This window comes from Alosa sapidissima, chromosome 3 (genome assembly GCF_018492685.1).
Source record: "Alosa sapidissima isolate fAloSap1 chromosome 3, fAloSap1.pri, whole genome shotgun sequence".
Lineage (NCBI taxonomy): Eukaryota > Metazoa > Chordata > Actinopteri > Clupeiformes > Clupeidae > Alosa > Alosa sapidissima.
The window spans coordinates 17,348,363-17,365,111 of NC_055959.1; the positions used below are offsets into that span (position 1 = coordinate 17,348,363).

General features: G+C 41.6%; 2 protein-coding genes across 5 annotated transcripts in view; both read right to left on the reverse strand.

The window, feature by feature from the left end:
- The window catches only part of lrrc4ba (leucine rich repeat containing 4Ba), a 49,086-nt gene extending 47,557 nt beyond the window's left edge, over nt 1–1,529 (reverse strand). For 2 of the 3 annotated variants that reach the window (XM_042085102.1, XM_042085097.1), the window contains exons 1-2: nt 1,384–1,529; nt 668–791 (exon numbers count right to left, since the gene is read on the reverse strand). The gene's annotated coding sequence lies outside the window, so the exon portion shown is untranslated. Of the gene's footprint in view, nt 1–667; nt 792–1,138; nt 1,157–1,383 lie in introns of those variants that run through there. The other variant, XM_042085098.1, reaches the window with a different exon arrangement.
- An 8,927-nt stretch (nt 1,530–10,456) lies between these two features.
- On the reverse strand, nt 10,457–12,413 carry LOC121704674 (mediator of RNA polymerase II transcription subunit 25-like). Of its 2 annotated transcripts, none has more exons than XR_006030608.1 (4): nt 12,159–12,413; nt 11,328–11,444; nt 11,153–11,235; nt 10,457–11,049 (listed from the first exon to the last, which is right to left on the reverse strand). XR_006030608.1 is itself a non-coding variant. In XM_042085104.1 (4 exons), the coding sequence occupies exons 1-4, from the start codon at nt 11,382–11,384 to the stop codon at nt 10,675–10,677; spliced, it is 252 nt and encodes an 83-aa protein (XP_041941038.1). In that variant the 5' UTR covers nt 11,385–11,830; the 3' UTR covers nt 10,457–10,674. The 2 variants fall into 2 exon arrangements, 1 of the variants encoding a protein (XP_041941038.1); XM_042085104.1 differs by lacking the exon at nt 12,159–12,413 and having other exon boundaries at nt 10,457–10,707; nt 10,971–11,049; nt 11,328–11,830.
- Between the last annotated feature and the right edge of the window lie 4,336 nt (nt 12,414–16,749).

Sequence of the window (16,749 nt, forward strand, 5' to 3'; positions counted from 1 at the left end):
ATCCTCTACAGCCTCTCCATGATGGCTCTCATTCTCACTACTGAAAAACATTATCAGATAGTATATGTTTGTGTGAGGAAAAGTATAGTCTCTGGATCTCTCTTTCCCTTTCTCTCAGTGTGTGTGTGTGTGTGTGTGTGTGTGTGTTTTCTGCTTTAACAAACAAAACAAAGGACATATGGGTAAGCGAAACAAAGGACATTGCTTTAGGAATGTCCATAAGAACTTCCTGGACACTGGTGGAATGCGAGTGAGGTCCTGACGAGGTCTGTCATTATCAGCATTTGACCAGAGATCGGCATTATCAGCATTTGACCCTTACTGTGTCAGCAAGGCCTCACCGACTGACTGTCTACTAAGATAACTTCAGACCGGACAAATGACATCAGCATGCAAATCCCTGTTCTCCGATCAGGCCCCCATCCAGATCAGAGTACTTAATCTAGTGCTGGCTGAGCCGGACTGAACTGAGCTGAACTGGCTCTGGACCTGATTCAGGATCTGTTTCTGGCACTCAGGGCTTTTTCACCACCAGGGCGCCCAAGAGGGGGTTAGGTTAGAGCTGGGAGAAGCAGGTGCTGATCCTAGGTGATAGCCTGCAAGCTGACTGCCTGTGTGTGTGTGTGTGTGTGTGTGTGTGTGTATGAGGGAATTGTTCTAATTTTACCTGGGAGCTGCTGCCTCCACTGGGCCTGCATGGGAGCGCCCCCTCCTGGTGTGGGGTGGACCATCTGCTGGCCCAGGCCTGACAGCCCCGGGAGCATGCCCTGCATGTGACCCACTCCAGGCTGCTGTAGAGGGGAACAGAGAGAGAGAGAGAGAGAGAGAGAGAGAGAGCGCAAGATATACAGGAAAGGGAAAGAGAAGAAAGAGAGGCAAAGAAAGGAAGAGGACCATAGGAAAGGAAAAGAGAAAGAAGAGGGATACATGTATATAGAGAGAGAGGAGAGAGAGAGAGAGAGAGAGAGAGAGAGAGAGAGGAGAGAGAGAGAGAGAGAGAGAGAGAGAGGAGAGAGAGAGAGGAGAGAGAGAGAGTGTGTGTGATTTCAGTAACTTAAATGTGTCAGTTTCTCCCCGCCCGCTCCCCTACCTCCAACACATCACATGACAGCAAACATAAATAAGAGCTGGCTCACACTTCCCTCCACATTCCCCCCCGTTGGCGCTGACGTTCTCTCAACACATGAAATTAAGATGAAAAACACTCTCCTCTCCTCTCCTCTTACTGCCGCTGGACATGTTCCCTCTTTCTCAAATGACTCCTGACGAGGCAGTCGCCTCAAATCAGCTCCCTGATCTGAACACCCCCCCCCCCCCCCCCCCCCCCCAACCCTCATAAAAAAAAGAGATCCGGCACTCTGGCTGTTAGTCAAAGGTGCTTACCGGCTACTGTTGGCTCAGGAGGTGGCACCGACGCTGCGGATTGGCTCCTGGGTTGTGGAGGCGGAGGCATGGTGCCTGGCTGGGCTTGTCCCTATGCCACCTGGTTGGGCGGGGCACCACTAACTAGGGGTTGCTGATTGGTTGTGGCTCGCATGGTCAGCTGAGAGACGAGTGGAGGGAGAGTTTAGCCCCAAAAGAGTGGCATACGAGAAAGAGATAGCTGAAAAGGGCCAGCGCTGTGCAAGGCGGTGCATTAAACAGGCCTGATAAGCACACGAGGCGGGAGGACAAGAGTCCGACATGCAGCCTGAGAGGGACTGGGGGCAGGACTGGTGTTGAGACCAAGATAAGAGTGATTGCCAGGGTAAGCTGGTAGCCACTCACTTGACGCAATTGTTTGCCCATACACACTTATCAGAGATTTCCTGTGAACCTGTGCCAAGTGTTTACCCTAGTGAGAGGAATTATATACACTCATAAAGGCCTGTAGCAGCCAATAATGTAATAACAGCCAATAACGTAATACTTTTAATGTAATAAAGCCAATATTTTGCCAATAATGTAATACAATTTCTGAACCAATAACGTAATAACTTTTTGCCAGTAATGTAATCAGTTATTACATTATTGGCTGGGTTAAAAAATAACTCTAAAAATGTAATAACTGAAATAATCAGTGGAGGTCAATAATTAGTGGAGGTCAAGCAGCGAAGGGGGGAGGGGGGTGACAGACCTTTAGACATTGTTTATACTATAGTTAGGTCTGGTCGAACTAGATCGTACATGAGCTAAGAAATATTTTTTAGTTTTAATTTAATTAATTTTTTTCTCGCTCATTTTACAAACTTTTACAAAAAATAAGGCTACAAACCCTGAACTTAGAGTAGTTGTTAATATAAATTATGGTTATGGGCTAGGTTGACACGGGCCCTTGAGACCGACATATCACAAAAATGTCATCATCTTGAACGGTTCAGGTATTTTGCGAAAACTGCCCAGTGTGGAGTGGCCTCCGGGGACCAAGTGCTTATTTTCCATTAAAGTCTAGTGGGGCTATACCCACCAAGTTTCATGAGCCCTGGTGTTTCGGTGTCCTGGGAATCATTGACCAAACATTCAGGAAGAAAAAAAAACTTTGACAAGTTGTATATGACCGCATTGCTAGCTACGCCAGCGGCTGTCATAATACATAATGCTATCTCAGAGACAGAGAGAGAGAGAGAGAGAGAGAAGGAAAGGGAAGGTCTTGAAGAGACATCTCTGTCCTAGTAGTGTTGCTTACAGCCAAGTGGGCATACTTTATGCAACTGTGGGCTGGGATTGTGTTCCTAACAGTAAAGCTTCTATCAGGTTGTTTTTACAATGTTACAAGTGTTTCGTAACAGATTCATTATAATTGATTGTCCATTAAGGAGAGAGAGAGAGAGAGAGAAAGTGTGGGGCTGTTTGTACAATGGTCATGTTTTTAAGCAGTTATTTGCCGTGGTGACACTTTATATCTAGTAAATAAACATTAAATAACATATCAGTATGTTATTACATAATTGGCTGCAGTTATTACATTTTCAAAGTTTTTCTTCAGCCCAGTCAATAACATAATAACCATCCAATAATGTAATAACTTATTACATTATTGGCAAAAAGGTATTACGTTATTGGTTCAGAAATGTTATTACATTATTGGCAAGTTATTACATTAATGCCTTTATTACATTAAAATTATTACGTTATTGACCATTATTACATTATGTAAGGGATAATGTATAGAACGCCGGTCATTATTGGGAAAATAAGTCCCGACAGGGCGAACCGGACCCCGACGCGCAGCGGAGGGGTCTTGTTCCGCCCTGAAGGGACTTATTTTCCCAGTAATGACCGGCGTTTTATACATTATCCCGCTTATTACACGGCTACTTGCCAAAACGAAATAATAAACTCCCCACGATATGACTTTAGCCTACATAGCCTAGCCTGTTTGTTACCGTTCATCGTGGCATTTGCTGAGAAACAAATAGTTCGCATCAACACACGCTGAACTTGAATCAAACATTCTTTAGAACACAGCTGATCAACCGTCTGCTTTCACTTTTGAATGTTCCAGTCCTTGCGTAGTGATATGAAAGACGTATCAGAAGCACAAAACCCGTTGCCATTGACAGCGGTAATTATATGTTTGCAGCGGTAATTACATGAATATTTTTTACCGTAGAACTTTGGGAAATCCCATTTAAGCCAATGGAGCGTTCTACTTGCCTTGTGAAGAGCCGTGTAATAATGGCTGTTATTACGTTATTGGCTGCTACATCTAGGGCCCATGTGTGTGTACATATGACAGATTGTCTATGAGTGTGCTGCCAGACTCCATAGGCTTTTGCTTTAAAATGAAAAGCCGCTTTTACTGTGAAAAAGGAAGTGGAGACTTTACAGTTCTTACACCAATCAAGAAAAGGAGGCAGAGACACTAAAGAGCTGATTGAACTGCAAGCACATGTTGTGCGAGGGCCCATGCTGTCCAAGTTGGATGCAAATTGGGGACAATTTGATTTTCTGGCCATATCCAGGGATGCTTCTGGTGGGCAAATGGTTTTCTGTTATCAATTAATATTTTGTTGGCTAGGAATGACAATTATGTCAAGCTTATCTACAGTAGATAAGCACTCATGACATGCGCTGTATGTAAGCTCATATGCTGGTTAGCTCATGCAACAGCATGCGAGTAGCTAAGTAGATTCTGCTGCTGTGTTATTTAAATTAAGTTGGAAAAAGAACTGTATGTGCTGCAGATGTTAACAAAATTGGAGGTAATTGCTGTATTTTGTGTTGCTATTTTATCTTTGTTTTGTAAATGGTTTGAACCTACTAACTAAACTAACTTGAAAATACAAATGATCTTCAGTAAAACAAAAAGATGATGATTGTTTGAGTTGATCCATTGAACCATGTAGTTGGCCAAAGCCTTTTTTCAAGTTTGGACAGAAGTCAAGTAAAACTCCTGATAACTTGACAGTTGAAAACCATTGCTGTGTCAATAAATTACCAAAAAGCAACAAATAAATTTGCATCAGAATAGGAATATAGACTGCTTCGTTAAGTTCAGGGACTTGTTGCAGAGGAGAGTCGCTGAACAGCAAGATCATTCCTGAGGCACCAGGAATTAGATTAGTTTGTCTGTCGACAAATAGCCTACTGTAGATAAACTGAAAGATAAGAAATCTCACAGATCAAAATGGCAAAACATTGGATCAGCTAAAGAAAGAATGGACAGTTGCTTCAAAGAGGTGCTTCCTCAAGCGGGCTAACTACCTCAAATGGAAAGCAAGTGGTTTCAGGCTGGTGCTAAAAGTGGTACCGCCAGACTCAGAGAACGGCTGGATGAACTGGAGAAAGGTAAAAATCAATTGTTTAACTCAAGGGGAGCTGGAAAATGAGTGTAATTCCCCAAATGGTGGAATATCCCTTTAACTGAGTTGGAGCTTAGAGATGAATTTGCAAAGCTCTCTGACGATGTAAGGAGAATCATTGAAGCCAGTGATGATTTCAAGGCTGGGCTATTGGCAGATCTCGAAGCCAAGGCAGAAGATGGTGAAGAGGCTTCATAAGGAGCAGATCAGAAGGCATCCAGCGACTGTGACCAAAAGTTTGATGAGGTAAAAACTATTGTTCACACAAACCTTTGGACCAGGTATGGGCAAGAAGTGCTAGAGGCTGTTTTTGAGCAGAAAAGGCCTGTAGACATGCATACACAATACCTATGGAAAGCATCAATTGTGAAGGCTACAAAGTCCATCTAACAGTAGTGGTGGAACTAATCAAGGAATCCTCCAAAATGAATCAAGGAATTTTCAAAAGGGCTCTCAGCCAAGCAAGGACCTAAAAGTAGCCTACAATGACCTTGAGATGAGAAAAGCCTGTGTGAAGTGTGAAACCAGGTACAACTGGACAAATAACAGTAAAAATTAAGCCAATTATACTGTTGACATTTAGTGGCACAGTAAAAGAGATTTCCATTGCTGGAGGACAGACTGGGAAAGCCTTCAAAAGCAGCCAACCGGCTCACCAGAGAGGTCAAAAAGATCCAGCTTCTTGACAGCGTGGATGAGATGATTGCTAAAGACCTTAGACTGTCAACTAATTGTACAGCTGATGACATCCTTAGAGTGCTGGCAAACAGGTATGGGAATAAGTAAACCATTTATTTAGGAATTGCTGAAGAATTGGAGAAAATCCCACCTGTCAGAGTAAATCAGCCAAGGAAAGTAGCAGACTTAATCAACAAGGCTCTTGCTGAACTTACAGATTTAAGAAGTACCTGTGCAATTAAAAATCCATTGGTGGTATAATCCAAAACGAGCAAACTTTTTGAGTTTGTGAAGAAAGTCTGGTTTGTGTTAATGGTGTAGCCCAGTAATTGGATCACACAACTCAACTATTTTGACATGCCTTCTCACATTCATGAAAAAACATTCATGGACAAGTCAGAAAAGTCTGATAAAGCAGAACAGAAATTCAACAAAATATGCATAAACTAAAACTATAAAGAAAGGGGATGCCAATGAAGGATGCATTATCTATGGAGATGAGAAGCCCAAAGACTAAGACTGCAAAAGGTTTAAAGGATTGAAGCTGTGCATGCAGAGCTGTGCTTGCAGAGAGTGCTTAGGGTACCATAAGTATGAGGACGGCTGCAAAGACATTTACCTGTACTGAAATAAAGACTGCAAGAAGGGTGGCTCCTCAGTGATCACCACGTCTTTTTTATGTCCAAGAGAAGTCAAAAGACGTGACTTTAAGAAACCTCAGAGCAACAATTCATCCAAGGTAAACTGTCCAGCCAAGTCCCAGGTGTTCCTCCTGAGGTAAGGTGGACTAAGAGAATGTCCTGTTATCATGATGTTGCTTGAAGTTAGAGCAAATGCAGGGCAAAAAATAGGAACCCTGATGAACCTGGCTTCGGACAGTAAAAGTCGTTCCATGAGGACAGCTGCTGTCAAATATGAGGAGATCCAAGCCGAGAACCCCTGAGAAACACCATGGTTAAGGCCAAGCATACAGCTGCTAGTCATTGTGACTTCCTGAAGTTGTGGAGGTGGGAGAGCATCGGTGCAGCCTGTGTGCCAAAATGTGGTGGATGCCGTTGTGGGAATTACCAATCTGGAGGGAAAGAGATGACTTGAGCCAAAGAAGAGGAGCTTGAAATCATAAAGGGTGACCTCATGTCATAACAACATACTGGGATGCTAAGTACCTTTGGATTATGGATCCAGCTTGCCTTCCCAATAACAGGAGTGGAGTTGAGAGTGAGACCACCTTGTTAAGAACTGAAAAACGGTCAAGGAAGGAACCTGAGTGCCTCACTGTTTATACAGCTCAAGTCGAAAAAGATTACTGATAACTGGAGAGCCAAATCTTGACTCACTTGTCACTAGTTTGGAACAGTAGTCAACAGTTCAAGAGAGAGAGTATGAAATAATGCTGCTGCTAAAAGGCCCAGATGTCTTGAACCCAATCAGAGCCATCCTGCCTAGGTTTAGAGGAGGAGTGCATGCAGCATTGGGAGATCAGGAAGATGCACAACTCAGTTCCTAAATCGCATGCTCATTTTACTCAATTGCATGCTCGTTTTAGTTTATAACTCATTGTAGTAAATGTAGTAAATCCCAAAAGACGATGAATCAAAAAGAATATGTCTTAAGAAATTAAACTTTAAAAAGCCCACATCCCGTTTAAAAGCGGAAGTTGCTCCCACTTTTAACACAAGGCCTCATGGGACGTAGGACACTAAGGGGCCCAGTCAGCACCACAGGTGTTTGTGTGTGTCAAAGTAATAAACATGCTGTTTAAGCAGAATGGTGGTATGTGCATGTACTGTACTCAAGAATGGTCCTCTATGCAAACACGTTTATATGCACACATGGGTGTCACTAAGTGTGTGTGTACATAAATGAGCATGCATGGGTGGGTGTGTATAGCTAGGCGGATAATAGAAAATCATGTAAATAGTGATACAAGCACCAAATTTGGCACAGTTGTTAGGGCATACTTAAAAAAAAATGCCCGATTGGCCACTCAAAAATCCAAGATGGCCACTAAAAATTGACCAGAATAAATGTTTTTTCTCATAGAAATGCATTTCCCCAACAGTAACAGACAGAGGAGGATCAAGGATTCCAACAGTACATCATTTTTGAAAGCTGGGCATACGAGTCAAATGAAATCCAGCCAAAAGGCATGTTTGCTGAATGCAATGCCCCCTAGGTCAAAGGGCACCAAATTATATGTCCGTCCTCGCGATGAATTCACCAGTCCACGTACCAAGTTTGGCTTTGATACATGAAAGTGTTGCTGAGATATGACCTCACTTTCTGCTTGGCGGCATTGCAGCCACCTTCTGACTCTTTTTTTTTTCAACTTTTCTTTCACTCACACATAAATTCACCAACCACCAAACGTTCTGCCCGTTTGCAATTGAGCATTAGAACTATCCTATCTAGAAACCCGAAATCCAAGAACGACGGTTCTAATTCCAAAGATTGCGACGGAGGTTAGCTACTTCCCTTTCTAGAAACGCACCCCTGGTCGTTGGGAATGAGGCCCATGAAGATGCGCTTCTTAGAAGAGTAGAGCAGCATCAGGACTCACACCTCACATGGAAACGCTGTGGGGGAAATGCACACTATTCACATAAAAACTCTAACTTTACCCTCTGTGTCTGGGACTTATATTGTTGAGGTGTTTAACTTGCTGGCTAGCTGAAACAGACATTCTGTGAGGCCAGTACAATGCAAAATACAGTCCACACGCATGCACACATAATCTAAATGTTTAGTGAGTATGCATAGCTTTGGATTCGACTTCAATGCATATGCATATGCATTACATTCTATATAAATATACAACACAACTACCTCTATTTTTTTTTTAATATATGTCCTATATTTCTATTTTGATACATACATGTTCTATATTTCAGTCTTACACTTTAATTTAATGTTTATTGTCTATGGCTATGTCTATAGTATGTCTATGTCTGTATTTAAAGTATGTCTATGTCTGCATGGGAAAGTAAGAAACGAAATTTCAATTCTTTGTATGACCAGTGCATGTAAAGAAATTGACAATAAAAGCCAACTTGACTTGACTTGACTTGACTATTGGGATTCATTGAGAAGCACCGATAAAATCCTTTCAGAAAATACCACTTGAACAACACAAGTGTCTTTTAATGGTGCAGAAATCTGTAGAGGAAGAAAAATATTCCCAAGCTACCTGTGTCAAAACTACAATAACCAATACCTATTCCTTTTCATTATTCTTAATCATGCTTAGTAAACCAAAACATGATCTATTTACTGTACCTGCTAGGAAGGATGTTCATTAAAATGTTCAGAAAGCAAGTTAAAGTAGCTAGTGGACCCGGCCAGCCTAAATATTTCAAGTGTTTGGCCCATGAAATAGCAATACATTCAGTTCAACTATGTGGCTTAAAGGCTAATTAGCTTTGTCTTACGGTTCAGTACGGTTCAAACCACTGAACTGTAAATTGACAGCATTGTAAACCGAATGTTTTAATTGTTTTTGACACCATTATTTGTTCATTAACCTAAGTATACAGTTCAACAACATGGATTTATGCAACAATAGCGGTTATTTGAGATCATTTTTCCACCATCACAAATCTATCATCTTGACAGCCCTAATAGCTGCATAAAAATCTATGCAATTAAATCTGAACAGTTCTAGATTTATAATCTGATCCTTTGTAGATCCAGGACCCAGATTCATCTGACAAAAGCTTGTAATTTCAATCCCATATGCCATCCTCTGTATCAACAACGTATTTCACATGACATAATCCAAACCAGACCACAGATACACTAGAGCCTGTCAATTCTAAGCCTTTAAACCATATCCATTATGGAACTATCCTTGGTGATCTACTCCCCCTAATGGCACAGTGGGTTCACTGCAGAGTCCTGAAGTCACAGGAGCGCAGGCATTGCCGAAGCCCTCAACTCTTGTGGGGTCACTGCTGACTCTTGAAGTCACAGGAGCGCAGGCATTGCTGTTGCCCTCAACTTTTGTGGGAGGTCAACTGTGAAGCGAGTAGAAAACGTTCCCTTCCTTTGGATTGTCCTTCATACTGGGCCACTGATCTTGAAAAAGGGATAAGTTGCATGAAAACCTTTGATCAAAACCATAAACTGTGCCCTCTTGTGGCCACCTAAGGCAGTTGCAGCTTCATGTCTTCATGTAAACTAACTTAAAGCAAAGGCAACATGAAGATGAATGAGGCTCAACACATGTAAAACAAATGTCTCTAGAAAAGTTGTGCTCGCCATTTTGCAAAATGTGGTATTTATTGGTCTTTTGATGTGTACAATGGAAAACAGTGGTGTGTGTGTGTGTGTGTGTGTGTGTGTATAGAAGGGCAACATTCTGTACTCACAAAGCCATAGGCCATAATGCGATAGAGGCCTTTCAGTGACTCCATGTCTTTGTTGGTGAACAGAGACTGCACCATAAACACGTTTCTAGCTCAGCATCGTCTTCAATGTGGAGAGAGTGTGATTGAGTGAGGATGATTAAAACGACTGTGTGAGAGCATCACTCCTGTAACACTGTGCAGTTAGCCCCAGGAAGAGTGTAGTAATGTAAACGCATTACAGTAGTGTCCTATTCAGAATATCAGCTGTTTTGTTATGAATTTAACTCTACAATTTCAGCAATCCACTGCACACTACGGTGTTCAATTTAAGTATAAGTAAGTATAAGTATATATACTCTTTTGATCCCGTGAGGGAAATTTGGTCTCTGCATTTAACCCAATCTGTGAATTAGTGAAACACACACAGCACACAGTGAACTGAAGCACACACTAATCCCGGCGCAGTGCGCTGCCTGCAACAACAGCGGCGCTCGGGGAGCAGTGAGGGGTTAGGTGCCTTGCTCAAGGGCACTTCAGCCGTGGGCTCGAACCGGCAACCCTCCAGTTACAAGTCCAGAGTGCTAACCAGTGGGCTAAACAGTAACAAAACATGCAATGCAAAAGAATGAATACAGGGTGGCAAGTCGCTTCAGTATATCAAAGGTCTGTGGTTATTTCACTGTTACAAAGCTGGATAAAGTAATAAAAAAAACATTCTGTGAAATCTATGTGACCCCAATCCGATTAGGGTCAATTCTGTCCAACACAAACCCAGCATTCACTTGTTTACATAGTTTACAATTACACAGCCTTATTATTATTATTATTATTATTATATCCTCTTCACTGCCATCCTATCTTCTTTATCAGTCGTTATAAAGACAATTCCGTCTTTTGACCTAATGGAAGGAGTTAAAGGCTCCTGGTTAATGACAATGGCTTTGAAGTTCAAATGTATGGTCAGAAATCGTTATCTGCTTTTCTGTTATATGAACTTGATTTTTCTCGAGTAAGTAAATGAGTGTAAAGTGTACAGACATGGGTATACATGAAATGACACTCTCAATGGAGAATGCTACAAAAACAATAAACACAGCTATTCACAGTAGAAAAGCCTGGTGTTTTTTTGAAAGCTACAAAAGCTTTAAATATTTTTCTTTACTATCATTAGTATTTCTTTAACCAGTAGCTGCTGTGAGATGAGCTGCATGATCAGCTTCTGTGGCCACTGGTCAGTGTTTCTGGGAGGAAAAAAACAACAGAAGACAGCAGGTCACCTTGGGCATTGGCTATCAAATATTTGTCACACTGGCATCAGACAAGAGCAGGTGGTGGTGTACTCACAGGTTTTCCCCGTGGTTGACTTGCACCTGGCAGGGCAGGGAGCGTGTGAGTTTAGTATTGGAGTCCATGGAGGCCTTCAGCTTCTACAGAGGGTGATACAGACATGTTAAAGCAGGGTGTCAAAAGGCATGAAGAAGTTAGCATTATAATACAAAGATGTGACCTCCGCACTGACCCCTGAGGTAGTTATGGACGTGTATGATTTATGCCTTAGTGGGGGGTTCCGGAACATGAGCAATCACCCTGGCAACAGCCAAGCACAGCATTCCAAGGGAGGTCGATAGAGTACAGCCTATGGGAAAATAAACTGACCTTGTTCATCTTCTCCCCGTCAATGGTAAATTGATACTGGATCAATACCTGATTAAGCACACCAAGGAGGCAAAAGAAAATGGGCTTCCTCAAGAACAATATGGCCACTGAATTTATAGGAAGCATACCTTCATTAAAGAAACACATGAAGTGAAAGCAACATGTACAGCTTAGCATTTCCAAGCATTACTTACTTATAAAACACTTATTGGTAAACTGATGAATGAATAATGTAAATGTTCATCTTTCATCTCATCTGTCTTAATCAGTTTAGTCAGTGCTTGTCAGACTCTGGCCCATGATTATTTTTCAAAGTCAACTGTCTTTGTAAAACTGTTTTTGTATTTCATGTTCCAGTTAAATTACAGAGCAATTGTTTTAAGCTGAGCTGAGGTGAGCGCTCTAATGTTTACTCATTGTTGATATTGTTTGTAATTTGATTATAATTTTACATTAGATTATATTTGTTTCATTTATTTGTATCATGTGCAGTCAGTTCTGTCTTGAAAATGTGATTGTATTTCAATTGGATTCTTTAAAGAGAATTTTCAGATTTTCCCTGATGTTTGGGAGGGCCACCATGCAATATTGGTCTGTCCAGATGAGTGTTCAGGTAAGCGTTTGTTAACAAACGGTAAATGTACTGTATGTTGATGATTTTTTCACAGTAGGCCTATACAGAAGAATCTCTCACCCCCCTGCTCCAGGCAACAATCGTATTGGCTCATTGCAGCTGGCCAATAGGGCTGGCGCCAACCTGAGCCACAGCCACACCGGGCTGAACGAAAGAAAAACACAAATAGACAGAGGGGACAGGGGTGGAATGAGGCTAAAAGGATAGCAAGAATAGAATATAGATATAGAATAGGATAGATAGATAGAATAGCTAAAAGGGAGCTATAGGCCTAGGCTACCTGGAACAACCCAATTTTAATTATACTAAGCTAGGCTAACAGTTTCGAACCGGGTTATTAAATCCTCTTATCTAACTCTGAGGTAGACAGCAAATAAGCTAATATCCCAAAAAGTTGGCATATCCCTAGCATGACATTGTCATACTCAATTCTAGTCTAGAATATGAGTCTGATACTGCTCCATTGGGATGTGATATTGGTGCGTGTTTCAACCAATACAGGGTAGCTTGGAAAGTGATGCTTGCCCAACACTGCCTGGGGCAAGATGGTCTGGCTGGAGGGGGGCAGTCTGACTCCGCCCACTGAAGGAAGCGTGGGCTGATTGCCGAAGGGGGGAACCGTGTTCATCATACCAGGGTTGAAGGGGGCTTCTGCAGGATTACAACAAGGCAGATTACAGATATGATCATATGCTGCAATGTCATATAGAGAAAAATAATTTCTTCCATGTGACCTGGACAGAGAGAAAGTTGGAGTGTCTAAGAGTCAGAGTGTGTGTGTGAGAAAGAGAGAGAAGAGAGAATGTGGAAGCGCAATACCAAGATAATTAAAGAAGGAAAAAACTCTCAAGGGAAAGAAGGGGAGAGACAATTAAACAAAGAGATGGGAGTTGGCTGTCTACTCTGATCAAAAGTTTACCCTAAATGTTTGGCCTGATACACACCCTGGTTTAATTGGCTATTACGGGTAAGTTTCGACACCTGTGATATGCTTGATTGTACTTGTGCCTGTGTATATAAAGTTGTGCCTGTGTATATAAAGTCAATGAGTTTCGTAACACCCCCAATTATCACCACTTTTGTTCAGAAATCCTAAAACAACGATGTTTTTTAACACTTCAAAATAACATTTACTAAATGAACCTTACATTTTTCAGTAGCCATAGATGTGTAGATTTGAACAAAATCTGGTTTGGTTCTTAACGGGAGCATTTACTGCCTGAAATTACCACGCTCGGAGTTATAGTGCTGGCCTGATGGGTCGCCTATTTACACCATTTCAACGGCACATGAACGGTTAGACCGAGAATTCTCGACATGAAATTAAAATTCCACTGGAGCTTCAAGCGGTTGTGTACACGCAGCCTTACAACACTGTTTACAGCTGTTCGAGTCACGGTAAAATGTCATTTTTGGTACATAGCTAATTTAGATACACCTATGGTGTGGGTGGTTGCGTTTCTTTAGGAGTCCGCTGCCTTGGTTTGTATAGAAATGGATATTAAGTGACACTTACGGCTCCTACACACAGTTGCGTTCAGTCAACGCATTCCAGTGGGTGTTCCCGACGGTAGCTATGCAAATGACTTGAAGTAAAACCGTAATGTGATTGGCTTGATTGGCCGGTACCGTCTGTCGGTGCAGCACCAGCTGAACTTCTCAACGCAAGCTACGGGAGAAACGCGACGCAACGGACCCACAATTCAGTTCGGCAACGGATGACGTGAGCCCATGTAAAGTGAATGGGATGCGTCTCCAGCAACGCAACGCACGCAGCTGTGTGTAGGAGCCGATACACGCAAGACGGTGGAAATACGGGACCTACGGTAATAGGGGGAGTTCCGATAGCTCTTGTGAAACTTCTGCATATTCCACCCTGCACTGACTTTGCTGGGTAAAAAAATTTGTGAGAAAAGGTAGTGCTGTATAAATCAGAACAAAGATATAAAAAGGTATAGTAGTGTTTTCAGTATATCGAACTTCTACCGCTGCACCATCGAGAGCATCCTCACCAACTGTGTCACAGTATGGTATGGCAACTACTCTGCTTCCGACCGGAAAGTACTTAAGTACTTTAAACATATATGCTAAGTACAGTAGTAGTATACATTTGAAAACAGTATATAATGGTTAATATGATTAATTTATAAACTTTCATGTTTTCTAGTATTATCTATACGGACCTGGCTTTTACCATAATCAACCGTTTGGTTGAGCATGTTTTCAAAAAATGATTTGACCATGAAAATATGTATATATTTTTAATGTAAGTTAATACTAGCCTGGGTGTTCCCATGCTGCCTTGCGCGCGATTTGATTCACGCTGCTAAGGCAGCCTGGAGACCATGGAGCAAATTTTAGCCTGAGGTAGGGGACCAATCACAGAACAAGGGGGAAAGCAAGATGATGATGAGCTATGCACAGACACATTTGATAGACATCCGTGGCACCCAATAAACGGATCTGGGCATTTTTTTCAAATACGAGAAAATTAACGTTTGGTTCCCAGACCACGTCTCATTGAGAAGTGGTGGCGCTAGCCAGGCTAAGTTAATACATGTGTTATTCCACTTAATTTTAACATAATAATGAAGAAAGAAAAGTCTTACTTTTGAAAACTTGGTAGATATGACTCCACAAAATATGGCTGAAATTGTGTAAATTAATTTCTTAAATCGCGTATGATGAGAAGGTGTGGCCTTCGACATTACAGAGGTACTGAGCAAATATTTTGTGCTTAACATGTAGTAGCTACTCAAGTGGTAGATATGACTCCATATGTTTAAACTCAAAACAGTTGGATTTTTTGGTAAGATATGGTGTCTTAAAGTGTGCTCTACCAAACGGTTGAGCAGGCAGTTAAAGGGTTATAGTTTTATTTGAATCCCATTAAAATAAAAGTAATTAAAAATAATAGTTGCCTGATCACATGCTTTCTTAAAAAAGAACAATACACAATTTACAAATTCTGCCAACCTAACCTATGGCAATGCATGATATGATTTATTGATTTACAATAAAACATATTTTAATTGAGCTGAAATGAGTGAGAGGGAATGAGAGAGAGAGAAAGCAAAAGACTTACGGTTCTTCTGGTTATTGGCAGCCTCTACAGCCATGGCGGCTGCGGCGGCGGCAGCATTGAGTGAGGGAGGTGCCTGAGGGAGGGGCGATGGTGGGCCAGAGGGGAGAGGATGATTAGCGGCACATTACACAAAATAATGGACACACACCTCCCCACTTGAGCAAATTAAGCTATCCACAAAACAAGCTGCATCGTTTGGCCCTCCTGCTTCAATCAATTAAGCCACTAACCCATTTAACACTCTAACCCAACTTCTCCACTTCTGCAGCTGCAATGCAATTCACAGATCTTATAGGTCTCGTAAGTACCTGGTATAGATAATTTGGGTTGATTTGTTGGGGAGCTACCCTCCCCCTCACTGTCCAGAAAGCAGTCACATAGTTAATGTGTTTTATTTCATTGATAAGGAATGCTATTTGCATTTTTTCTTTTGGAAATTAAGAATATTGCACTTTGTTTTGATGATTTAGCATATGGTTGATTCACTAGTTGACGCCACTCTACAAATGAATCGTAGTGATATAGGGTAATGGCCTTCCCCCTTCTAAAAGTCAAAATGGCATAAACATTTCATGATTTTTGGAAAAACTGTTCACGCTATTGCCCAAAAAAAACTTTGAGCCTTAATCCCATTCAGAAAGAGCTAGCAGGACAGTAAATTCACACTTACCTACCACCTTATATGTTGGGGCTACATAGTTTAATGTATAAAATAAATCACATTAACCAAGTCCTCTCCATGCCTTACTCCTACAACTCCTTGTAAACTGCATGTCATACATCTCCTCCCCAATACAACAATGTACACAGTAGGGATGTAACGGAATGAAAATTTAACCTCACGGTTATAGTGACCAAAATTATCACGGTATTTCTAAAAGTGTGTTCAATATGTTCAGAAAGCACTGATAGGCCTACACAAGCTGAAATAGTTTCAAAAAGTGTCCCGTTCACTTTTTTCTTCATGCTTAATTGGCTTTGTGCTTATAGCTTAACTTACCCTATCATAACTTGGAGTTTGCTATTTCTGTTATTTGGATGCAATGAGTGAGAACAAAGTAAGCGTTCAAAATAAAACTTTAGGCTACTGTATCAGGGCTGCCAACTTTTCAAAAAACCTTGGAGTGAGATTTGGTGGGGCCAACCAAAATTTTGCTGCAGAAATTTTTGTTTGGCTCATTCAGCATTATACCGTACAGTAAAAAAAAACGTACATCAGTAGTTCTCAGGTGTAGGGACCAGGCATGGACAGATTATGAACTTTCGGGCCCCTGGGCCCACATGTATTAAGGGCTCCCCACTAATTGTCGCATATGTGGAAGGGGGGTTTGGGGGTCCTCCCCCAGAATTTTTTTCATTTGTTTGATGTGATTTCCTGTATTCTGGTGCATTTTGGTAGCTTAGAAATCTAAACACACCCTAGCGGCAGCAAATTACATTTGCTTCCAGGGCTAGTCTAGCAACTCTCCGTTGGCTTGTGAGCTCGAAAAATGAAACTTCTATCAGGCCAATCAAATCGTCTATAGAGTCGTTAGGGGGGCATAACATAATTGATTGATGGCAGAG